Raw genomic sequence first — 26,414 nt, 5'->3', positions numbered from 1 at the left:
TTAATTTTTTTTCACATTTACATGGCAACGATTTGAAACCAATGTAGTTTTCATGTTGGGCCACTAGTGGGTGCTGTCATTTTTAATTTTTTATTTTTATAAAACCACATACACACACAGACAACAATCCATTCTAAACATTAACAATGGTGAATACTTACGGTCTTTTCACCTTCAACAACTGCAGAAATCATCCACCTCTCAGTTACTTCCTGCTGAACGCGTTCGTTGCGAACGGCGGCTCATGTGGGATGGTTTGGTTTGTGATATGAGGTGGTTATTTGGTGACTGTAAAATTGCCAGTTGGTACGTCTGTTCAGTCTTGATTTAATCTTGATAAACTTGATTTAGAAACCTAATATTAGTTCTTTTATTATATTTTCGTGGTAATGAAGTGGAAATCCCTCACAGTGATAGAAACGTCAACATTCAGCAGCTGTTTAATGACACTTTTTTTTTTTAAAGATAATTAAAGTCTTTCCATCAATGCATTTCAATTTAGACTCGTAATTGTTTTCTTTCTGAGATTCTCAATAATAACTCTCACATTTGTGAAGCAGGGAAAAACCTTCACTTGCACCATGTGGAGCGTCGAAAAGCACATCAACCCCCTGCAGACACACGAGAGCCTTTTTTTTTAGTGCAGCCAAAGCAACAGTGATTTCCACCAGCAATTCATCACACAGTGAACATTCTTTGCGGGTTAAGCAAAGATTCTGCACATTCTGAGGGTGTTTCACTGAAGTGTTCCTGAACTACCAAGTGGAAAAGCCTCCAAACACACACACACACAGACACGCACATAACGGCAGTAGAGAAAAAGTGCAGCACGTGGGATCAGCTGCTGGTGTGAAGCGATGTGACTTCATAGCTACTGAATGACCCGGCTCCATAAATGACCCGCACGTGGGCCACGACAGCCCCTGTTGCTCCACACTGACCCGCTTTCCCACCCGGCGAACAGTTCAGTCTGCTTAAAGTTTGATTTAATACCACAAAATGCTTTTAAATGGCAGGGAGTGAAAGGCAGAAATAAGGGTCAGAGTTGAGCCGGATAGAAGGAAAACACGGCATTGTGAAATAATCTGTGGGGCTACTAGTTTCACACTGTTGCTCAATCTAATCAACATGGACGAGCAACGTTACATCATCTGGATCACATATCTGTCCCAGATGAAAACACCGAAAAGAGTGGCTCTGGATGTATGGAAGGGTCAGTCAGACGCCTGAAATGATGATATGTTTACATCCAGATTGCTTTACGTGGTTCTAATTAAGAGGAAACCCCTCTTTTGTCCATTTATTTGAGAGATAATTCTCACTGTATTTACTCAGATTCATAGGGTCAATGTGTGAAGTGATTAAGGAAATAATTATAACTTCTGTCTGAGATGAAGCGGATTACAAGACCTCACTACTCCCAGCTGCTTTGTGACGCCCCTGGTGGGCCAAACACAGTGACTCAGCACTTCAAAGACTGGTACGACAAGTGGAGGAGATACGAACCTTGTAAGAAGATACGGGATTAACATCAGCTGGGGGAGAAAGAAAAGGCCCAATATCACACCACAATAAAAAAAAAAAAGATATAAAAGCCTGCGCTGGAATGTTCCCTGTGTCAGCCTGTCTGTCTGCCATCGTGTCTGTGCATCTGCCAGCAGCAGGGCTTTAATTATGAGGCCCAGGTTATACGCATATGCACACGCACACAGGAGACTGGAGTCTTACATATCTCTAACACAGTGCCTCACAGTTCCGCTGACTAACCAGTGGCACCAGACTTTGGCCTGCGGCTCCCTGATTCCAGTAAATGTCTTGTTATGCAACTCCTAACAAGTGTCACCCAGACTGAACTTGGAGCATTCTGGGTCTCTGCTGCTCTGCTCCATCTCTCCCTCCTTCTCTCTCTCCTGTTTTTTTTTCTTTTTTCTTATCGCATAAATTTTCTGAAGTCAGCGAGCTACTTAGGATTCCAGCGAGGGGGCGGTAGGGTAGGGTGGCGGGGCGGGGGTGTGGTGCTCTGTAACCCCTCAAAACACCGAGTGTGGCCCGGCTTTGTGCCGAGGCAGAAAAAGCAGGAATGGGGAGGCAGGCGGCGCAGGCCGGAAATGGGGAGGAGGGTGAGGAGAGCTCCTTCAGCTCTGTGCCTGAGAAACACAGCTGCCCCTCATGTCTTGGGGCAGTGCCAAGGTTGGACTCCTCAACTGCCCCAGTGTGTGTGTGTGTGTGTGTGTGTGAACAGGCAGAAACAGGAGGACTGCTGTTCTATCCAGCTTTCTGTCCTACTAATACACTTTCAGACCAGGAGAATTAAAAAAAAAAAAAAAAAAAAAAAAAACAGCCTGTGACTGGTGATAAAGTACAAGCAGTTTTGTGCTCACTCAGGATTACAGCGTCTTAATTCTCTGCTTCTGTATTTCTTTAAGCCATATTCCTTGGATTTCATGGGAAACATTCTAATGGTCAAGTGCAGCTGTTACATACACCACTGCATCTCCCTATGAGGCATTATTGATCCTGAATTATTGAGAATCACAGGTGATCTGTCAAAATAAGCAATTTGACCCTGAAACCTACTTATTGATCATTTAAACCTAAATAATTGACCTAGAATGTGACATTTATTTAAAGTTCAGCTACATATATGCAACAAGTGCTTCATGACAGATGCACTTATGAAATTGCTTCAGATAAATCTAAGCTACATATATATTATATGTCATTTTTAGCATGTCATTACAGAAATTTTGCACATTTAGTAACTTAGGCAGGGAATACATTGGAACTATCAAAAAACAATACAGATTTTCACTTTTTGTTTAGCCCTCATTCAGGACTTTCCCAATATTGCATGATTATAACCCCAACATTTGATATAAAACAGTGATTTTAAGTGGAAGGCTGCTGAATGTAAATCGCTCCCATCTATTTATCATTAAGGTGCTTAAAGAGCCATTCTTAGCAAATGACTATGTAACACAACTCTGCTCAACGCCATGAAGTTAAAAAAAATAAATACTTATTTGACCAATACTGTCATTAGGCACAAAATGTGATCACCATAAGAATGAATTGATAATCGTAAGCTTAAAACTGAGAAAAAAGAATCAGGAATTATGAACTGAAACAAACCAAGGATGTTATGCAATTGATGATGCACCAAAAAGAAAAAGAAAAACTGGATGCAGTTTCAGAAAACTTCAGAAAAATATTGTATTTTTCTATCATTTTAAAGTTGTCAAAGTGAGTTTTCGCCCCCCAAAAATATGTAACTAATGTAATGTAATGTGTACTTTTAGGATTACCACAGCCATGAAGTAACGACAACAAAAGTGAAACGGAGCATTGATCTTTGAAGTTTAAAGCATCATGTAATCAATATAATACAATATATTCTAATTATTGGTCATTAGTTAAGCTGACCAAAAACCCTTGACACGATTTTCTCAATGAGTCTCGCCTCTCTGGCGTATCCTGCGATAGCTGCCGTGTTAACAGTCAAACCGAGAGCGACCGGAGTCAATAGGTGCACTTACATGGTAACGACCCATGTGTCGCTTGCTGTAACAATTTACTCGGACCTGCGTGTTTCGCTGCTTCGGCACAGTTTGTTTTGAGATCCGTGGGAGTGTTTACCAGCGTAGGCTGTGGAATTTCAGGTCAAGAGAGCTTCGTGTACAGAGAAATCCTGCAACCGAATTGATCTGGACACTGACATCAAAGCGTACCTGAGCTGTCCGGCTCCATTGGCCGAAAGCAAATATTTATCCTGCGGTGACGTACGTGTAGTAGAGAAACACAAGAAAGAACTGTTTTTGGCGTCGATGCAGGAATGTGTGCGGCATTTATTTGGTGGAGTTAATGTTACGGCGTTAATCAGCCTAAAACCTGTTTTAAGTATTTGAACTACACACAGGTCAGCCATTACATAACAGGAGTCCCTCTTTTGAACGGAACCTGTAAACGAGACAGCAAAGGAACATTTTCTCACAAAGGTTGGAAAAAAAAAAAATAAGCAAGAATAAGGATTTGAGTGTTTTCTATAAGAGCCCAATTGTGATAACTCTATGGGAGCAGCTGAAGACCCTGAAACTGGAGGAGTTTTTTTTTCCCAGTCTGAAGTGGTCCGTGTCCGAGGAAGGAAAAACATTGAACCACCACCGGGGTCACAACAGGGCAGCGCTTCCTCTGTCCACACGGACACACGCCCCAGCGTTTTACGAAAGTGGAGTTTTACCACCATTTACACGCCGACCATTTTGGGAGGTGTTCTTAAAAAGTTGTGTAAAGTCGTTCCACTCTTCGAGGGGTCAGGGCTGTTTTGGAAACTAAAGGGAGGCTCACATTATGTTAGATCATTTCCCTCATGGCTGAATTGGTACATGTCAATCACATGTTATAGATTGAAATCTGGTTCTCCAAAAGGCAAAGAGACTGCTGTGGAAATAGACGTATGAAAAAATATATGAACTACCAGCATTGCGGACACATCACTTGTGCCATCTGCTCCCCTTCCTGTTGGAGGGCGTCCTGTGCCAGGGCCAGAGTCCAGTCCACTCGGAGAGCTGCTCCAAGCCGGTCCCACCTGGCACAACTGTCCTGAGAATTCACACCGTCACAGACGGCCCGAGAAGTGTGGAGGCTGTCATGACTCAGTTCAGACACGACCCACTGTGGAGGACCGGGAGAGGCAGCTTGGCCTCAGAACACTTGCAGACAGACTGACGAAGCCGCTAAGCGAGAGCAGGGGTGGATGAGTTCGCCAAGACCGAACCGCAACTAAATTAAAGCTAATACTTTACAGTGTGGAGCAGTCGCTCCCTCGTAGAAACAAAAGCGCGACGGAGCTTGTCAGCCGACTCTCTCCGTCTTCGAGCACAAAGGAAAAGCCACCAGAAACTTCATCATATGACTAATTCAAGCGGTGAATCAGCCCAATACTTCCACAGAACAGACCGTTTTGTTTTGGCGTAAAAAAAAAAAAAAAAAAGTCTTGAAGCCTCACAAAGGAAACATTTTTACTTCAGTTGGTTTGAGGTAAATCTTGTCAAACTCATCGTCTGTACTGCTACAAAATAGTTTCCCGTAAACTTTAAAAGGTCATATGTGCACGTATGTGGAGAGACCCAGAGGTGCACAGGGAGAACATGCAAACGTCACATAAAGAAGCCCCCCCATAGCGAAGGAATCAGACACTGAATGAGGGCGGTCATCAATACACCCCAGGACAGCCCAAGTTTGAAAACATGGCTGAGAGTATGTGAAGTCAAAATTGATGAGACAATCTGGGAAAAAGAAGAAAGAAAAAAAAAACCTTTGTGCATCAAAAGGCAACAAGTTCACTTGCAAATTAGCATTTTACATCATCATCATCATCATCATCAACCCTGCCTGATGAAGTGAGCTTACCCCGAGGAGACAATGGCCCCCCGTGTGGAGCTCTATGAATAACTCTCTTCGCAGCAGTGAATGGCACTTTGCTTTCCCACAGTATTACTCAGTTTACACCCCCGACATGGCAGGATAAGCAGGGGAGCGGCGGCGGCGGCGGCGGCCGCGCACCCCTGTGGAACAAGCGAAGACGTACTCACTCCGTGTCTGGAGCGACTCTCCTTCACACTTAATGGGATGTAAATGATTCACTACTGTCGATACCGATGCTGGACACTGGTCACTCTGTCACTTATCTTAATGTCTCTACAAGAATATAACAACCAAATTACACTATAACCTCTGGGCAAAAGTGTTGGTCAAGCATGTGTTACAAAACCCCTGAAGGTTAAAGAGCTGACGCGCCAAGTCAAAGGAGCATTTTTCCCTTCATGTGGACTCTTTATTCGGTTGTTTAAACTCCTGCATGAATGCAAACCTTTTTCTGCTCAAAATCACCGTTGATATTTTTGTGAGAACCCCCCCCCCCGGCACGCCCACTGGCGTCTCCACAAACGTGATTCGTGAGCCGCCGCGGTTAATACAGTAATCAAGTGTCACATATTGTGTTAAAAGCAAGCCGCCTACAACTCCTAACAAAAGCCACGGAGCGGCACAGACGCACAAGCTGTCAAAGTGCGAGTGAGCATGACGAATAAACGCAGGGGAGGGACAGCCTTTAAGGCCAAACCTACTTGGGCAATATCACCACCCTAGCAACACATCTGTCCAGCGCCGGCTTTGTTTACTGTGCCTGGTCCACTACAATGAAGGGGTTTTTCCACTCTCGTTTAGCGTCACTTGACATGACCACATATGACAGCTTAACACACGGTTTTCCACTTTTTGTAAACACTGAGGTCTAACAGATGAAAAAAGTAATTTAAGTGTGTGTGTGTGTGTGTGTGTGTGGGGGGGGGGGGGGGGGGGGGGGGTGCTAACAAAACAAAACCCCAACTTTTAGCAAGGACAACAAAAGTCATGGGTGCTATTTTTTTTAACAATGTCTATGTGTCAGTTTCTGTGAGAACTTAAAAAAAAAAAAAAAAAGATTGAAGTGAATGTGTCATCTGTCAGCACATGACTCAAACATGGGAGTCTGCTCTGACAGGGGAGGACAAAAAAAATACCTCCACCACTGCTTTAAATTTCAACAGAGGGAAGCCGTCATAAATCTCTCACTGTGTGGCTACAGGCTCAATATGATTTCCTGCTGGGAGCGTAGACCGTCATTAATTTATTGTCAGACACTGCTAAAACTATGCGTCTCCAAAGAGGTTTACGCCCTTCAATAGTGTGCAGTGGGAGGGCCTGTCACACCACATCACACATGTTAAGTCCCCTCTTGTGTAATGTTTTGGACAGTGTCTGGGACACATGAATGCCTTTGATATCTCCTTACCACACATGTAGAAATAAAAAAAAAACTACCATAAGAAGATGCAGTGACATTTTCTTGTGATTGGCGCATTAAGAAATAAAAGCATGAAGCACAAGTTTACTGAAACTTGGTTTCGTGCGATGGGAGCACAGGGTGATCAGCTTTTCATGCCCTCGTGTCACATCAGCATGACAATGCAAGGAGAGAGGGCTGGAGGGCAGATGATGGAGATCCCCGAACGTAAATAAAGGATGTAAACAAGGCAGACATTTCTGGAGTGGAGGTGCGTGGAGACGTCAAAACCCCCTGCTGGATGACTCCAGCAGGACTCACACTCACCTTCCAGCCTGCAGAGCTGTTGCTGTCCCCCTTGTCCTTGAAGTAAGGCACGCTCTTCACCATCCAGTCATAGATCTGAGACAGAGTGAGCCGGTTCTCCGGAGAACTTTCGATCGCTTTGGTTATGAGGTCTGCATATGACATATTCCCCCATGCGTTTCGGCGGGAGGAGCTGCTCTTCCTCTGGGCAGCGGCTGCGGCGGCGGCTGCTGCCGCCGGGGACGAGGAGCCCACCGGGCTGGAGAGCAGAGGCACCTGCTGCTGCTGCTGCTGCGGCGGCGGCTGCGGCTGCTGATGCGGGAGCTGCGGGTTCTGATGCTGCGGCGGCTGCGGAGCCTGGCGGCCGTCCTGACACTGGAAGTCGGGGCAGAGGATGACGGGCTTCTGCTCCGTGAAGTCCTCGGTCTCCTCCAGCAGGCTCAGGTTGTTGATGAACTCGGAGGTGCCGGCGGCGGGCTCCTGCTTCACCGACGGCACCGGCGAGGACGTGTTGGAGTCGCCCGGGTTGATGAACTCCGGCCGGGGCAGCGGCCAAGTGCACGACCGGGGCCGCGACAGGGGCTCGAAATCCGGGTCGATCTCCACCAGGTGTGGCTGCTGGGCCGCTTCCGCCATGGTCGAGAGGTAACTTGAGAGAAGTGTCACAATGTCATGTAAATACGACGGACCGCAAAAAAACACGCAACTTCGCCTTGAGAATAACGAGACAATAATCAGATTAAAATCCGCCAGAGCGCAAAATCTGCACTGAAAGTCACATCCCAAGCCGCTGAACACCTCTGCTGACAGGAAGAGACACAGACGTGTGTATGCGTGTGTGAAAAGGCCGTTTAGGTGAGATGTAGTAGAGTAGGTGCTCCGGTGTGTTTGTTGTTGTTGTTGTTATCCAGTCGCGCGCTCCTCGTCCAGCCTGTTGACTCTGAGCGCAGCAGCATGTGAGGACTTACTGGAAGTATCAACTGTCAGCTGACCCCGCCCCCTCCGGTGACTGACAGCCCCGTCAGCCAATCAGAGGCAGGGACAGAGGACCACGAGGGACGCTTTTCTTTTTTCTTAACTCAACAAAACATCACCGTTTCTCTTTATACTGCGTTACACTATATGGAAAACAACAAAAAGAAAGTTAATGTAACATCGACTCCTTTCCTTGTTTCTGCTTTATATACTGTATACATTCAATCATCTCATCACCCTCTTCTACACATTCATTTGTTTTATTCAACTAATTTATTCCTCTAATTAGCCATTTTTGAAGGTATTACGCTATCTTAATTAAATGTTCTCTACTCACGTTTAATTGTTATTATTAATTACGGATATTGTTTTTTTTTTGGGTTTGTTTGTTTCTAAACTTGAGTAACTTATTAAGCCTCAATTGCCTTGGGGAGTCTCCATGTGGTTTTTATCTAAATAAAAGAGTTTTGATGGCAAAACAGGGGCTGACTGTCCAATCACATTTCTGTCTATAACATTAATCTATATGCCAATATCAGTTAAAGAGAAGAAAGGTTTGCCTGGCCAGAAAAGGAGTAGAGGGGCACCACCTGGATCTCCACCGGGATCTGCTTAGAAGTGTTTAGAGGGGTCTGCAGAACTTTAAATTAAAATCACAGTAACACGCTTGTGTCACATTTACTGAAAACTGGAGATAAGGTTTTATCTCCGTATGAGCAGTATTCGATTAAAAGTGCATGTTTGGTGTGTGGAAATACTCTGTGTGGGGGGGGGGGGTTAGCCATAGGAAACCCTGCAAAGCTGGAGAGAGCCAATAGATTACGACACATCAGCTATCGTGCTAAAACAACTTTGGTTAGACAATAATACACCACAAAAAATTACTAATAAAACATCTGAAACACTCCAGTACTTGGAGAAATGGTAGTTGCAGTATCTGTTCACACTTTGAGGAAATTACTGACATAATGTCAGTCTGAAAGATTAGATAACCTGGAGAAGACAAGTAAAACTGGGCAGACTGTAGGTTGGCGGAAAGCTGTGTTACCTGGATAAAGGATTACTAATTCCTAAACTAAATGTTGTTGTTTTTTTTAAATGCATTTCCTAGTTTGGATTTGAAGTTTGGATGTTTGATAGAAGAATGTTTTCAGGTATAAATTCAACATAAAAAAAAACAACCTCACACCATCCTTTTGCATTCTTGAAAACCGTGATTGAATAGACAAGGCAAGGACTTCTTCCTCCAATCCACCAGAAGTCAATAATCACTCATACAGCAGTCTCTTTTTTGACAAGTGTGATATGGCGCACAAGCCACGACTGGCCCTCTATGGACTCTATGTCAGTTCATGACTTTGCAAAGTGTAAAAAAAAAACATTTTTTTTTTTTTACAAAGAAACCATGAGGTTTTCTATTTTCAATAGAAGTAACTTTACTTTCTAATTTATTCACAGATAGATTGCAGCGTTTTAATAAGAGTAGCAGACATGTCTTATCACTGAGACGTGTGCTGAAGGATCTATAGCAAAAGCAGTTATTGGTAAGGAAGTAGCATTAGCATCGAATCTGTACTTTGACGACGAACTTGTAAAATCAAACTGAAGGTTGCAGAAAACATGTGCCCAGCCTTAGCCAACGTCAGCCTAAAGAGAAACACGGTGGTAGATATGAGATATACCATTTTGATTTTTTCAGGGTTTATAGAAAGAGCTCTAAGTTATAATGTCATCATTGTATTGGTAAACCACATTTCTGATCATATGCCTTTCATATGACCTACAATAAGCACCTTAGTTTGTATGCTTCGGTTTAGCAATGAATTGAATCTTGGACGACCTTATTGCACCCCGAACGTCACAGCCAAAGCAGGATGACATAAAACAAGTCACCAGTGTGTTCACTAAACTTGGAGGATAACAAGCACCCCTGAAAATCACAGCTACATTTTCTAACATAATCTTTTATGTAGGAGTAGATTTTGACTTAAAACTTGGCTGAGTGCAGTCATGAGTTATTCCACACCGTTTTCTGCTGCTTCTTTCAGCTGGGAGCCGTTTAGCTGGTGCTGGGATAGAAATCTGGACAATGCTGACATCTTGTGGTTACTTTGGGATATTACAACACGCCAACGAGGAGTTCAGGCCAGACTCGGATGACGAGTGACCTAAAGTGACCTCCCTTAAATCGGCCCACTAATCCAAGCAATAAACACACACACACACACACACACACACACACACACACACACACACACACACACACACACACACACACACACACACACACACACACACACACACACACACACACACACACACACACACACACACACACACACACACACACACACACACTAAATTCTAAAAACAAACTGGGATTGAATGTATAAATTATTTATAATCGGTGTTTAATTATCGGCGAGCTCCGATAGTTAAAGATCTCTCAGTAATCTTTTCTGTTGTGCTTTTGACGTGTCCTCGTGTCGTTACATCACTTTTTAACGGCAGTAACATGATTGACTGGAGACCTGCGCCAATCAGATCCAGCCAACTCCCGCCCCCTGAAGGTCTTGTTCTCAAACTACCTAATGAATCTATAACCGATTAATAAAGTATACGTATTGTGTAGTCAGCAGGTATATCCTGTCCGCAATTTTATTCAAATTGAGAGGAAAAACAAAAGTGTCATTTTTATTCTGTATTGCCACTTCTGTTACTTGTATATATTTTTAATACCTACACCGTTCATAAAGAGAAAACAAACTTAATCACGACAGATAACGAGAGCATTCCCCACCCCAATTTTTTATTTTTTTTTGAAACGAAAGCGCCTTTAAGGAGCGTTCCTCTCGGGAGCTCCTTGCCCGCTCGTCGGGCGTAAAGTGCGCACAGCTCAGGTTGTAGTTCACCTTGCATCTCACAACAAGTCGTCAAGAAAAGGGAAGTGCGGTAAGACCCGGAACACCCAGGTCACTTTCATTTTTGAGTCGTTATTGGGGTTTGTTGGATTACCGGGCAGTTTCTTCGCCACCTGGGAAACTCGTATGACCGCTTTTTACGCACGCGGGGCATCGGGAGCGAGTTTTCTAGTTTTATTAAGTTGTTCGTGAGGGAGGGGCACCAGTTGATTTACTGTGTCGGTTTTTGTTTCTCTCTATAGCTGATTGATTTCATCGCTGCTCTCTCGGTTTGTGTCAGTTTGAGTGCAGACGTGTATTGATTTGCATCTTTGCATACTTTCAGGTGCGCATTTCTTGAATCATGACTCCACACCCTGTGATCCAGGCAGTCATCGACTTCTCAGCTGGAGCTGCAGGTGAGTTCAAGTTCTACTATTAATGATTTACTTTCATGACATGTGAAGTGCAGAGATTACTGAAGATGTAGAACCATGAGCAAGTTATTCCATCTAAGTTATTGCAAACAACGTTTGGGGGGGGAATAGCATGTCATAAGTCCATCACAAGACAAACCACAGTTCTGATGGGTGAACCCTAACCCTTTGATGGGGAAAAATTTAAAAATCTCTGATTCGCACATTATGTGACCGTCAGGTGGCACGGCGTGTGTCCTGTGCGGCCAGCCTTTCGACACCGCCAAGGTCAAGATGCAGACCTTCCCCACCAAATACCGCGGCTTCATCGACTGCTTCGTTTCGACCTCCAGACAGGTGGGAGTCCGGGGCCTCTACAAAGGCACGACCCCGGCCCTCATCGCCAACATCAGCGAGAACGCCATCCTTTTCTTGAGTTACGGCTTCTGCCAAGACCTGGTCCGCCTTGTGTCCAGGCTGGATAAAGCGGCTGAGCTCAGGTCTTACATTTACCAGTTTGTCTCAAATAAGCTGCATATTATGTTTGATATGTTTTTCTTTTTATGCCCAGGATCATAAGTTCTTACACATTTAACATCTTTCACTGCAAACTGAATCTGGGTTGATCACGAAACCCTAAACAGAACAAAGGATAGTTTTAGTCTCTTTAAATATATTTTAATGCTATTTTTTTTTCAGTGTCCCTTTGTCTGGTTGTTGCCTTTACAACACGATTGAGTGAACAGCCTACTTGGAGTTTAGTTGGTTTATCTGCCGTGAAGAAAAGATAAACATGCCAGGTTTTCAAACACGTCAACCTTTGGGGACAAAATGAAAATTATATAATCTAAATATCCAAAAGTATCATTTGATTTTGAGTGTCTTAATCATTAAAACTTGTAGTATTCAGTCCTTGGTTCTGACACTTTTGTGGAAGGTTAAAGCTAAAATGGATCCATTTTCAACTCTGGGATGACGATTAGGACCACGGTTAATATATAGGAGGTGAAAATAGACGTACAGTTTGAACTGTGGCGTCACAGCAAGAATTTTAATGTTATTAAAATACTTTAATTATTAATGGGGGTGAGATTCCACCATCCTGGAAACAAGTCATAATATCTGTTAATACCAAAACTAGGAAAAGACAAGACAGACTGCAGCTCATGGAGACCTATTTCAGTTTTGAATACAGACTATGAAATATTCACCTCAATAATTGTTGGCCGGATGGAAAACATTGCCCCAGAGCTGATGGACTCTGACCAGACGGGCTTTGTTAAAAACCGGCACACACAAGAGAAGGCGTTTTACTTAATGCGGTGGGAGTTTTTATCTTGGTTCTAAAACGTTTCAGCTTTAATGATAAAATGTATTAAATCCACATATGATTCACCAGTGGCCCGGATTGAAGTAAATTGGAGCCTCTCAAACACAAACAAAGGAATAGGTATACCGACATGGCTGCCCATTATTTGCATTATTCATAGAACCACTTGTTCAAAAGAAATCAGGGAAGACCCGAAGATTTGTGGAATCTCATTTAAGGTAAGAGAATATAAAACACGTGTGTTTGCAGACGACACCCTGGTGACTATGTCTGACCCTGATACCGGTCTGCCTGCACTCACTTCCTGTCTCAACGAATTGGATCTTTACTCAGGATATAAATTAAACGTAGAAAAAACTCAGACGGTCTCTTAACTATTTACCGCAAGAAGACATTTGCAAAAAATTTGAATTTAATTGGAATACTAAAATCATGAAAAACCTAAGTATTAATATTCCAAAGACTTTAAAAGAAATATATGATGCAGATTATGGTACTACTGAGAGCAAGATTAGAAATGACTTGGACAGATGGCTCCTTGACATTTGATTTTTATAACTGGATAGAAAGTATAAAGATGATTGTTCTCCCCCGACTCTTATTTTACAGATACATAGGCTACAGCTCAGACACCATTTTCACAAAAACATTAAAACACTTGAGAGTTGCAACAGGGATCTCATTAACATTATTATCGATGCTTATAAAAGGTAAAAGCTATAAGAGAGCGGTTTCTAGGTTTTACTTATGCCTGCAATTAAATGTAGTTGGGAGAAGGAAGCAAATTAAACGCTGGAAGAAGATGAATGGTTAAAAATACGTCAAATTAATTCCTCCACCACCAGTTCAGGGCAGTGGAGGGAATTCCCAGGGAGGAATACAGTAATATCAGGTTTTTCACTACCCTGAAAAGAAGGTATCAAGAGGGTGGCAGAACGGAATGTGGACATGGCTGGAGACAATGTAATACTGTCATGGTTGACCTATATTATACCTTTTGGGGTTGCCCTGGAAATCCAACTTCACTGGTCGATAGTAGTCAAAGAAACCAAAGCAATTCTTGGTTGTGACGTTGAATCTCACTTTCAAACGGTATATTTATGTAACCTACCATCTGATTTAGGGATTGAAATTCTCCCCAAGACTCTGGCAACAAAGGTGGGAAATACTGGTTGAAATGGCTTTTGTATAAAAGAGAGAAATTGATTTAACCGTGATCTGCTTGGACTGATGGACGGACTTACACTGGAGAAATTCCCAGCCAGGGTCTTGTTAACCTCTGCCGACACACCTGCCTCTCAACCTTCTCACCTCTCCCACAGATTACTATTTTGCAGATTACAGTCCCATACAACACAGACATATAGCAGTTTGTTTTTATTTCTCTGATAAGCCACATTATTTCTCACCAAGTGACCTGATTATTCTGTTCTAATTTGTTCTGTTTTGTTAATGTTTGATATGTTCTGTTCTCTTCAGAAAACTTTAAAAAAAAAATATATATATAAAAAAAAAAAAAAAAAAAAAAAGCAAGAATACCAAGACTCGGGGTCAACGTATGTGGCGAAACCTTTTTGTGAGGAGTTTCTGCTGCCTGACAAATCCCTCCCACTAACATGATGAAGCTACAATCATACAAAGACAGAAGTTTGACAGTATACTGACTCGTTCACTGCTTCCTTGCGCTCCTGCTCACCAGTGACCTCCAGAAGGCTTCTGCAGGCTCCTTTGCCTCCATCTTCTCCTCCTTGGTGTTGTGTCCCTCAGAGCTGGTGAAGTGCCGGCTGCAGGCCATGCACGAAATGGAAGAATCGGGCAGGATAGCCAAAGGACAGAAAAGGTAAATGTGAGCAGAAAACAGACCCTCAAAATCCAATCAGCCAATTACTGGATTTATCAGACTATTCAAGTGATCGTGTTAACAAGATCCGGCGACAACGTCTGTTACCTGATCATGAGAAATCGGATCAACACGCCTGGATTTCTACCCAGTACTCCAGTGTTTTTCCATGTATCCTATGTGTGTGTGTGTGTGTGTGTGTGTGTGTGTGTGTGTGTGTGTGTGTGTGTGTGTGTGTGTGTGTGTGTGTGTGTGTGTGTGAGAAAGAGAAATGGTTTCCATCTTTGAAAGGAAAACTTAAAACCATCAGATTTACCTCTGGCGTACAGCACATTTCTCAGAACTGTTAAATTGAAAGATCAGGGTGTATATTACACTTCATTGAGTGGTGCGTCTCATCCATTCTGTGATTTACCCAAAATATTACAGGGAAGCCGAACACTGGTGCACGCACAATCTCCTGAATAGAAAAAAAAAAAAGCTCCAAATAGTAACTGTGGTTTCCCAGGATTGCTCTCGATTCGAGCAAACGTCTTTCTGGCCATATGCACTTTGAATTTCGACGACCTCAGAGCGCGCAGACTTGCCCTGTCATGTCTTGACATAAACTTAATGTCTGCTCCTGTTGGGGTGGAATGGGAGAAGATGGGAGGGGCGGATTCGTACCCAGACTGCAGGTTAGGAACCACTGCCTGGTAACTAAAGGGTTAAAACAACAGCGCGTTTGAGTCTTACGTCATTACCTATGTACGTAATAATGGACTGAAACATGCAACCCAGAGTTATTTGGGATGGTTATGGTCAGGTAGACGTGCTCGGTGGGAGCGGCATGTTGAGCTCCAGCTGGTTCTGTGTGTGTGCAGCACAGTGTGGAGCGTCGTGAAGACGGTGCTGAAGACAAACGGTCCTCTGGGCTTCTACCAAGGTCTGACCTCCACCATGGTGAGGGAGATGCCGGGTTACTTCTGCTTCTTCGGAGGCTATGAACTGAGTCGCTCCACTTTTGCGCAGCACATGGGCACCGACAAAGAGAGTATAGGTTTGCTTCTATATGTTATTTCTATATTTCTGGCCATATTATCGGTTTTGGATGCGACCGGTTGACTGTAAATACTCCGCAGGCATTCTTCCACTCATGTTCAGCGGGGGATTCGGGGGAGCTTGTCTTTGGCTGGCGGTCTATCCGATAGACTGCGTGAAGTCCAGGATCCAGGTGCACTCCTTAGCGGGGAGACAAGACGGGTTTATCAGGAGCGTCGTGAGAATCCTTCGCACTGAAGGTAGGACGTTTCAGCATACTTTTTAAAATTACCCTCCTGGGTATTTAATGGTAGCGCTTAAGTATAATTACACTCAACATACGGCTGCTTCAGTATTGGGCCATATGGACAGAAGGGAGGACAGCAGTGTATCTGGACTTTAATGCAGATTAACTCATGTAGACTGTAATATAAACTGTGTGAATACTTGTACTGTAACCAGGGTGGGACAACAGTCTGCATTAGTAATCCCTGTGTGGTTGTTTGATTCTCTCCGGCTCTGCAGGAATCACCGCTCTGTACTCCGGCCTGACCCCCACCATGATTCGCACCTTCCCAGCAAACGGGGCTCTTTTTCTGGCTTATGAATGGAGCCGCAAGTACATGATGGAGAAAGCCGGTGCTTGATGTGGACGATCCGTCCTTTCAACTGTAGAATAATCTGCTGAAACACTATCTGTATTTAGTTCCTTTTTTATGACCATTAAAATGGTGTAAATGTCGATTCCATACTAATACTTTCCTCTATTCATCTTGGTGAGAGTTGGAGTTCACTGTGCTGGCCACAGTCACTTAAATACATTTTTTGTTTGAATATTAAAAGTTATATTTGTTTAAACAATCTGTTAATATTTTGGGAGAGAGCAATGATGATTGATAAAGGTAAAGATTAAGAAATTTTATAATTTCAACTTGTTTTCTGTCTTTTTGTGTCTAGTAAATCATCCGTCTTCCTCTTTCATTGCCTCATTTTTTCTCATAAGTAAAGACAAAAAGTGTTAAAATGTTTATTCATGAAAGTTAAAATGATTCGTTTGTTGTAAAATGGCATAGAAAATATTCCATTGAGGAAAACATTGTACAGTTAAAATGAACAAATAATTCATTTCATCACTCTTGTGTTGCAATAGTGTGTTAGAGATTTTGATCTCAGTTTCATTATGAGCATAGAGAAATGAGTTTCATGACTTCATGTAGTATTAGTCTTGTTTCTACACAGGCTGGGTTTATTTGAAATACTTAGAAACCTTAGATACTGGAATAGAATTCTCCTTGAAGGAGATGGTGAGTCTCCAGTGAGTGAGTTACCGTTTTAATCTGAGGATGAGGATCAAGATTACCTGATGCTGAGGATGAGGATGAGATCATGCTCTTCATTTTCATCATTAAAAACATGTTTGGTAGGATCGTCCACACCTGACTTTTTGACTTTTTGATTTACTGAAAGTGAGAAAACTTTGAACCTGAACTTAACTAAAGCTAGATGAACTGACCAAACCTAGAACTTAAAGGAGACATATCATGCTTTTAAATCCTTCCTTTTTACATATAAATCATACAGTTGTGGTCTATACAACGCGAAACTGCAATGCTTGGGTCTGAATTCCTCATTATTATAGCTCCACAGGCCCCTTTTCTACCCCTTTTCTGATGCGCTTCTGAGAGCAACTCGTTTTGGGGCGGTCTCTTCAAATGCAAATGAGACACTTCATACCCCGCCTCCTCTCCAGGTTGCAGAGGTGATACTCGGTTCAACGTCACCCTGTTCGGCCATCTTTGTAGTTTGATAGAACAGATACAATTATCTAGCGGCGCAGAAACTTTATATTCACACATTATTTACAAAATGTCAACAACGGAAGATTTGTCCATCCAGCCATACATGTTGGAGCCAGAGTCGGACCCGGCGGAGCGAGATGAAAATGACGATGATGCACCTTCAGAACAACGTCTTCATATGGATGTAACGCAATGGTGTGTTACTATATTTACACTAACTTCTCCATCCATGCCCACTACTACAATACTGCCTGTATTACAACGACTATTTAACACAGAAGTTACATTATAATCTAAAACGAGCACACAGCGCTAACATATGAAGACGGTGCAACTGCTAATGCTAACAAAACAATGACAGGGACGTCTTATCATCACACTTTTTAGCGTTATATACAGCTTACCGAAGTGCTCTGTTCGTCGTCTCCATAGATAGAAGGAACTGACCGCTCAATCAGACCAAGTCTTTCGGCAAATCCTTCTTTATACTGGCGGAGGTTGCTGAAGCAGTCGTCCTTAAAGTGCTTCGCGCACACAAAAATGACCTTACCCACAGATGTGGGTACATTTCTGTGAAAAATAAAACTCAACCAGGCACTTCGAAAAGGTTCTGATGCTGGGAGACGGTGTAACGAAGCTTGTGGGTTACTACATCCAACAACCGAACATTTCGACTTATCCTCTCGTAACTTCGGTTGGACTACAAAATCGCAGCGAGAAACAAAAATGGCGGATTGCTCGAAATGTCGATGTCCTAATTTGGCAGTTCCGCTGAGAATACTGTGACGTCATTGTTCAAAAAACGTAATAGAGAATAGAAAAATCGAAACCGATCGCAAAATATGACCAAAACAGAATATAAAGATATCAACGGAGCACCTGAAGAGACTACTTTGAACTTTTCTGTACTTCTAAACACTCTAAATATACAACAAAATGCATTTAAGGGCTAAAAAAGTGGATTTAGCATGATATGTCCCCTTTAAAGGAACTTACAGGAACAATTAAAAGGAACTCTTGAAAGAAGATACCAACCCAGTTTGGGACTTTAATTTCATTTTGGAACTTATTATTTGGGTACAAACACAGTGAAGTGAGCAATTTATGTATCGCCCTTAGTTTATAAATGTTTTGATATGAAGCTCACTATAGTTCAAATTTAAACCATCTTGTGGTTCCATTGGTTCATGGTGCTTCTTCTTATAAACCCTCCTACGAACCTAGTTTTGGTCCTTATCATTCCGTTGTGCGTTACACAAACATGGTGTTTGATTGCGGGAGGAAACAAGTGTTCACAGAGAAAACAACACATAACTTTCACAATGTATGCCTGCATTTGTGATCAATCTGCAACAAAATAATTCAAACTAATCCACCAATCCACTCTGGAAAGAGCCCAAAGACAATTCAACAGTCATTCTAAACTGAATAAATGACTTCGTAGACCTCTACATTTACGTTTGATTCCTGAATCTGTGCTTTCACGGCTTACATAATAACCAAACCTTTGGCTGTAATGCTTTTTGCACGTAAACTCGCATTTGATATAAATAAACTGACAATTATAATTGTTGTTACATTGCAAACTCACCCGCTAGTATTGTCATCACCTCTCAACAGTAATTATCTCAATAGCAGATTATGTACAATAATTATTCTTTTACATTTAAACAACCACACACACTCATGTTTACAGGTACGGGACATTTAGAATTACTTATCAACCTCAAACACAAAGTGGAGTGTGAAAAAGAGGTAAGAGTATCCACAGCAAACCAATGCATGCACAGCGAGAACTTCCAAACTCACAGACAGCGTGAATGCTGAATGCCACAAGATTCAATTAGTGCAAATCATTACACAAAATACCACAAATGCAACAGTGCAGATGATTGAGCGTGTGTATGTATGCAAATATGCATGAATTAGTTATACAGGATGTAAGTTATATGCGCGTGTCATTTATTTAAATGTGTACATGTGTGCTAATATGTACTTAGTGGTTTATTTACATATGTGTATGTATTGATTGGTTGTTTTTTTTAATCAAATTCAGTTATACATGTACTAATGCGTTTAATGCATTTATATTTACATGTTTTTAATCAATGGATTTAGTCGTATTTGTGTCATCTATTTAAATATATGTACTTATACGCTTATACTGCTGTATTGGTTTATGCGTGTTGAATTATTTACAGATGCAGAGACTTATATATAGATTTCTTATGTGTGCATGGGATTATTATTACATGGACAGTATGTATGTATGTCACTTCCAGCATTTCACTAGAACAAAATGTTTTTGTTCAGTGTGACTCACTGGGTGAACCTTCACTATGAGAGGGCACAACAACACGATCACATCTTCTCCTCGCACCATCTCAGGTTTCATGACTTCAATGCTGCTCATTATTTATTCATAATGTCTCGGATGACAGGAGGCTCCACACCCGAACGTTAAGCTTCCCAATACAAACAAACGGCCCCTGTAGTTCACATCTACCGTGGGCAGCCACAAGGTGAGTCCTGGATTGTGTGTGTGTGTGTGTGTGTGTGTGTGTGTGTGTGTGTGTGTGTGTGTGTGTGTGTGTGTGTGTGTGTGAGTGTGTGTGAGTGTGTGTGTGTGTGTGTGTGTGTGAGTGTGTGAGTGTGTGTGCGTTCCTTAGCATCAGGGGCCACAGCCCACAGGGACCAGCGACAGGTAAACAAGAGCAGCGCTGCTTCACTCCTTTCCATCACTGGGACGACCAAGTAATGATCTCCACAACATCCAGCACAGCAGCGATGGTGACTCAAGGAAAACTGGAGATCAACGCTGAGGATATCGAAGGTGAATACTTTTCATAGTACGGCTATCAGGTGTGCAGTGTGTGTGTGTGTGTGTTTAACTGTGACAACACATCTTGTCTTATTATTCAGGGGGAAGTGAGCAGTAATGACGACTCTTTGCTCGGTAGTTCCAAATGAGTTGATTTTAAAAGAACAAAATGACCTAAATTAGACCTGCTGAACAAAAGAATACTCCTTTAAATGTGTTTTTTCTTCCTTGTTTCTCATCTTTTAATAACATCTTTCTTTTATTCATTGATTTTTCTCTAAAAGTACATGTTACTTTTTTTTTTCTTTGATGCTTTTTAACCTTCTGACTTGATTTAATTACATAAAATATCTACATTCAAAGCACGTTTCTAAGATAAGCAGTAAAGTAGACCATATCAACACAAAGATCACAAAGTGAACATCGAACTTGAGTATGATGAGTAAAATTATATGTTTGATGAAAATAGTAATAGAAGTGCAACTCTAAAAAAAAAAGTTTACTTAAATACAGTAATGAGATTATTTGTAATTGGTTACTTTTACTTGTGATTTTAGGAAATTCACAGCATGATTAATGAGGAAAAAATCTAAAACTCAATAAAAAAAACCAACCCAATTTGAAAGAATTCCTATAATACAGTACCAGCATTTATTTGGTTTACGATTGATCTTCTTTGCTCTATATGCACTTTATAATCAGACACGTTCTGTCTTTTTACAATACAGCTCTTGACACATTATCCACAAACTCTGATTCTTTTAACAGAAATTAGGAATTAGATCATTTCCTCCTTTCACAGTTAAACGAGAAAGGACTGTTAGTAAGGTATTATAGTGACGGTTGTGTGACTTTACATAACTCTGATAACACGTGAGTTACTCGACTCCCCTTAGAGAGAAATTACACCATTAGTGATAAATGAGTAGGAGGAAGGATCCAGTACGATTTTCTGCCCGAATGCGTTAATGTTTGGCATCGCCCAGCAGATCACGTCATTGTTAGATTGTGTTTATTGTAATAACAACCGTCTGATACACGGTAATACACTCTGGGGGTCTTAAAGGCTTTCTGCTCTCTCCGCAGATAAAAACACGGGGAAACTGGGATGCATTGGTTGGCTGTTGGTGATCATTTCCCTCATCTTTGTAATAACTTTATTCCCCGTCACTTTGTTTTTGTGCGTCAAGGTAAAGTGTGTTTTCTGTTCCTGCCATGTTCACAATCACAATCAGAAATACTTCATCAACCCCCCCAACCCCCTGGGGGGAAACTTTGGTCCCTATTCCAGCAGTTTACTGACATTTTGAAATCCTTTCACTGTCACCCAGATTGTGAAGGAGTATGAGCGGGCCGTCATTTTTAGACTGGGCCGGATCACGGACAGGAAACCCAAAGGACCAGGTTTGTGTGGTTTTTATGGTTGATATTGGACAGACGTGGGCGTATAGGGGTCGACTCTTTCATCCAGGTACAGGAGCTGGATGGAAGGCTATGCTGTGTGGGAAAATGGGATTAAGAATATTTGTTTTGGAGGTTGATCGTAGATCTTATTTGTGACTCTGTGATTTTCCAGGACTGTTTTTCGTTCTGCCATGCACTGATACCTTCGTGAAAATTGATCTGAGAACTGTGTCCTTTGACATACCCCCACAAGAGGTGCGCCTATTCTTTATATCTTCTATCCATACACTAAAAAAAACACAACTAATGTGCCTTTTCTCTTGATTATCATCTCATTGTAAAGTGGTCTTTGCATTATAAGTTATAACTGATTCATTTAAATTTTTTTTGTAGATTCTCACCAAAGACTCAGTGACGGTGAGCGTGGACGGTGTGGTGTACTTCCGTGTCCACTCTCCCATCTCGGCTGTGGCCAACGTGTCCAACGCTGCCTCATCCACACGGCTGCTCGCTCAGACCACTCTGAGAAACGTACTCGGGACTAAGAATCTGGCAGAGCTGCTTTCTGACAGAGAGGGAATTTCTCTCAGCATGCAGGTGAGGAGTTGTGACTTGTTCACATGCAAAAGGGAAATGGGACCTTTCCCATTACCTGGAAGTCAAAACCTCCTGGAGACATATTGAAAATACAAAACCTCTTATCTGACAAAGATACTCAGCATACTTAAGAGGAATTTGTTCATTTGTAGCTGGAAATCAGGAACTTTCCCGTTTCTGCGTGGGAAAATAGCTTTTTACTCACGAGTTTGCAGGTTCGAATCCACAGCTGACGTGTCGCCACTGTGGCCCTTGACCCCCGTCAGCTCCCTGGAGCGCCGTCAAGTGGCTGAACCTCCACATCCGTAGGATTGGCCAGGGTGGAAAAAAAAAAGAAGTAATTTCACCAAGGGGATAAGTATTATTAGTTTAGTTTAACAAAAACATCCTGTGAAGCTGCTATCTTTTACTGAGTGTGCAGTTGAGGAGTTAGAATTTCACTCAGCATGCATGGGGGGGGGGGGGGGGGGGGCAATGATGTCAAACCACTTTGTGCATCTTGGAACTGAAAACTGTGTGAAACTGCGGTCTGACAGGAAGGACGACGCGTCACTCAGCGTGTTGCTGAGCAGCTACTGGACGTTCATACGAGACCGGGAAATGAGAACGTTCTGAGTGCGGCGCAGGAAAAAAATACTATCTGAAAGCTGTCAAACACTGAGGAACGTTCTTGCAAATAGATATCTTGGAGAGCTGTTAAAGACAGAGAGGGAATTTCACAAACTATGCAAAAGACCTAGACAATGATAATAGTCTCTCTGAAAGCAGTCAAACCAGTTTAACTAAAAACCAGAGGAGCTTCAATCAGACTGATTTCACTCGTTATGCAGGGCAGGATGCTTTGTTCTTGTGTATCCTGTATATCCATTTTCCACAGCTTGTCACTGCCATTTTGCTTGTTCTGTTGAAAAAACTGGAATAATGAAAGTATGTGGCCAAGAAGGTGCCTTGATAATGCACTTAATTGTTTTCCGACGGGAGTGTTTGTTGTTCTGCCGTAATGTTCCCTGCAGGAGTCCCTGGATGATGCCACCGATCCGTGGGGCATCAAGGTGGAACGGGTGGAGATAAAGGACGTGAAGCTGCCTCAGCAGCTGCAGAGAGCCATGGCGGCGGAGGCGGAGGCCAGCCGAGAGGCCAGGGCCAAAGTGAGGAGAGCAGATTTCAATCAGCTGAACTTCTTCTGGAGACGAGCTCCAGGGCGATCAGTGACCGAGCGGGGGCTCTGTGTTTCAGATCATTGCTGCGGAGGGAGAGATGAAAGCCTCCAGGGCTCTGAAAGAAGCCTCCCTGGTGATCGCCGAGGCGCCCTCCGCTCTCCAGCTGCGATACATGCAGACTCTCACCACCATCGCGGCGGAGAAGAACTCCACCATCATCTTCCCTCTGCCCATCGACATCCTGCAGAATCTAATGCCGAGGAAGTGACGCATCTGAAAGCCAGCCCTCTGCCAACGAGAGGAATTCAGATTTGCTTGGATGATGATGATATTCCATCAACGCTTGAAAAGTGAAAGTGGCGTCACTTTTAGTGTTTTACGGCTGAATAGTTTTAAAACTTCTCTATCGATCAGAAACAGAATTCAACATTTCCTTGCGTGAAACAAAACTTGATATTAAACTTAAGTGAACTGAATAGGACAGAGTTCACATTGAATCATCTTCTATACCAGGGGTGTCAATCTTACGGCCCGTGGGCCAAAACCGGCCTGCAAGAGGCTGCCTGTCAAAGTTTTAAAGTTTAAAGAAAACCTAATTTCTTGATAGCAGACATAACACAACACTGAGACCTGAGATATCAGAGATGCTGCCATGAAAGTCAGCTCCCTCATTGCTATCAAACGAGCCTCAAAGCCGCGCTAACAGGGTGAGTTTGTAAGAAATTGTATAATTCAATAGCAATAAGAGGAGTTTTTGGACATTTCACTACATTTTACACCAGAAGGGTTCATCAAAACTGGCTTCATGTTGAGATTGTAGTCATTTTCAGTCGTAATTGTCTGGTGAGAATATAGACTTTGTCATCATGTATAATCTGCGACACAAGAAAGAAAAAGTTTAATGTTTGAATTTAATGGTTATTGTGGCTCTAGTTTCCTGGTCTGTCCCACCCATGGTGAGATTGAGCTGTATGTGGCCTCTGCACTAAAATAAGTTTGACACCCCTGTTCTATACCTCTAACGATTCTGACTGCGTATGTCAGTCAGAAGACCACAATCCATCACATCTACAGGCAACTTAGAGCTCTCACTTAATCTCAAACGTATGCTTATTGGATTGTGGGAGGAACCTGGAGTAGCTGGAGAAAGGTCAAAAATGAGAGGCTTTTGTATTCAATTTGAATACAATTCTCCTGCTGTAGATTAAGCAGATTAAAGCGACACCATAAGTTTTGATCTGAATATTCTATTGATGTTACTCCTCTCATCCTACCTGCTGATGTGGGAACATGCAGCTGCCACAGTCCTGCTCACAGTCAGTGATTCCCTGCTTCAACACACCTGGGAGTAATGATTGGCTCGGTATCAGGGTTTCTGCACAGCTTCAGAATAATATATTCATTAGATTCAGGTGTGTTGGAGCTGGGAAACATTGAACTCACGCAGGACTGCGGCCCTCTAAGGACCAGGGGTGCCCCCTACTGGGAGCCTTTATAAAAGCTCTTTCTAAGCGTCTGTGTTGTGGTTGCAAATTGCTCTGCTTTTAGATTGAATAAACGCTGTTTGGTTATTTTCTGGTGTGGTCGCTCTTCTTAGGCCTCAATCTCTTTCTTTTTTATTTGCATCGAGAATATTATGAGAAAATCAGTTGACGTGTTTTAAGGAAATGCTGCACAGTTGTAAAGAAAAGACAGTTAATTTATCTGCAAAATGTGCATTTAGTTAAAAAAAAAAAAAAAAAGGCAAAATGCATGTAGAGCCAGTAAAACTCTGCTGCCATACTGCTTAAAGGAATCAGCTCTTGATCGCTGTTAGCTGATAATCCACAGGTCAGATTGAACTGAGATTTGAAAACTGAACTGGAATTGAGAATTTTTTTTTCTAAAGATGAAAGGCATTTTTTTACTTTAAACTTAAAATTTGGTGATTTCAATTTAGAGAATACACTCTCAAATTATGCGATTCAATTGCAGTCACTTTTGGTATAAGTATCATACTTTCTGAACGGACTTTTGTGAGACGGTATAGATTCATATATGAATGTAAATTCACATCAAACCTTGCATTATTGTGTATAGATAGTGGGATTTAATACTTAAATACAAAGTGCAACATATACAGTCGAGACATTAATTCTCATTAATTGACCACAATAATTTTAAAACAGCTAAGCTACAGTTGCAGTTCTGGAGAAGGACAAATAATCAATGATGCAAATAAATAAATAAATAAAGAAATAAATAAATAAATAAATACAACGTGTGTAAATAAAGTGCACAAGAAATGTAAAACAAAGATAATGCACATCCTCATAAAGACACGCAATCATATAATCCTGTTAACGATCTTTGACAACACGTGAGCTGTAAACAATCAACAGAAGAACAGACTTGAGTCACTTTCTCTGACGTGAACTGTAAAAACAAAACCCGGAATTCTGGTGCGGGACAAACATTCAGTAAATGACTACACGGTCGTGTCCACGGGACACAGAGGCGATCAGTGCAATCGGAGTACCTGATGGAGAGAAAGGTCTTTTCTACTTTCTTCCAGAGCAAAGCAAAACCCTCCAAGTCAATCGTAAGTCAACCTGTAAATACAATTCACCAACACACGATCCCTGCTCGAGCAGATTCACACTTTTACTGCTTTTGTTTGAGGGATTGAAGAGCTGAAATACAATTTTACTACAATAATATGGATTATTGCAATAAAACACAATTTCATGTCACTTTTATACATTTCCTGACTGTCCTAAGCTTTTTCAAAATACTTCTACAAACTCATAAATACATTAAATATCCTGCAAAGCATGATTGTTGAAATGAAAGGAGATGTAAACACACACACACACACACACACACACACACACACACACAAACCCACAATTAATGCTAAAGAAATACAGCAGTCGCTTCCCGTTTGATGACTCTTAATTTTCCTCACAACCTGAGATTATTCTCTACAAGGAGAAATGAGGTAACACTGCAATGAAAAGTTTGATTAAATAACCGTTTGAATT

The 26,414-nt window shown here is 42.1% G+C and overlaps 3 protein-coding genes across 6 annotated transcripts in view; 2 read left to right on the top strand and 1 right to left on the bottom strand.

The window, feature by feature from the left end:
* Positions 1-8,574, bottom strand: part of foxo1a (forkhead box O1 a) — a 29,719-nt gene extending 21,145 nt beyond the window's left edge. The window contains exon 1 of the mRNA XM_080459940.1: positions 7,151-8,574. Coding sequence (XP_080316066.1) covers positions 7,151-7,765 — 615 coding nt within the window. The 5' untranslated portion in view covers positions 7,766-8,574. The remainder of the gene's footprint in view (positions 1-7,150) is intronic.
* Positions 8,575-10,296: 1,722 nt separating this feature from the next.
* Positions 10,297-17,049, top strand: slc25a15a (solute carrier family 25 member 15a). 4 transcript variants are annotated; one of them, XM_080459938.1, is made up of 7 exons: positions 10,297-10,674; positions 11,351-11,423; positions 11,662-11,920; positions 14,450-14,590; positions 15,454-15,629; positions 15,712-15,870; positions 16,136-17,049. In XM_080459938.1, exons 2-7 carry the CDS (start codon positions 11,369-11,371, stop codon positions 16,255-16,257), a joined length of 912 nt encoding a protein of 303 aa, XP_080316064.1. In that variant the 5' UTR covers positions 10,297-10,674; positions 11,351-11,368; the 3' UTR covers positions 16,258-17,049. The 4 variants fall into 4 exon arrangements, with proteins under 4 accessions (XP_080316064.1, XP_080316062.1, XP_080316063.1 ...); XM_080459936.1 differs by having other exon boundaries at positions 10,664-11,056; XM_080459937.1 differs by lacking the exon at positions 10,297-10,674 and adding an exon at positions 11,027-11,076.
* A 2,858-nt stretch (positions 17,050-19,907) lies between these two features.
* On the top strand, positions 19,908-24,961 carry LOC308107721 (stomatin-like). The gene is made up of 7 exons (XM_080460209.1): positions 19,908-20,242; positions 21,317-21,420; positions 21,562-21,634; positions 21,807-21,889; positions 22,028-22,231; positions 23,245-23,379; positions 23,468-24,961. Exons 1-7 carry the CDS (start codon positions 20,167-20,169, stop codon positions 23,657-23,659), a joined length of 867 nt encoding a protein of 288 aa, XP_080316335.1. The 5' UTR covers positions 19,908-20,166; the 3' UTR covers positions 23,660-24,961.
* Positions 24,962-26,414: the final 1,453 nt, after the last annotated feature.

This window comes from Lipophrys pholis (genome assembly GCF_963383615.2).
Source record: "Lipophrys pholis genome assembly, chromosome: 3".
Classification (NCBI taxonomy): domain Eukaryota; kingdom Metazoa; phylum Chordata; class Actinopteri; order Blenniiformes; family Blenniidae; genus Lipophrys; species Lipophrys pholis.
Note: the sequence above shows the minus strand (reverse complement) of the source record. Positions and strands in the feature narration are given on the sequence as shown.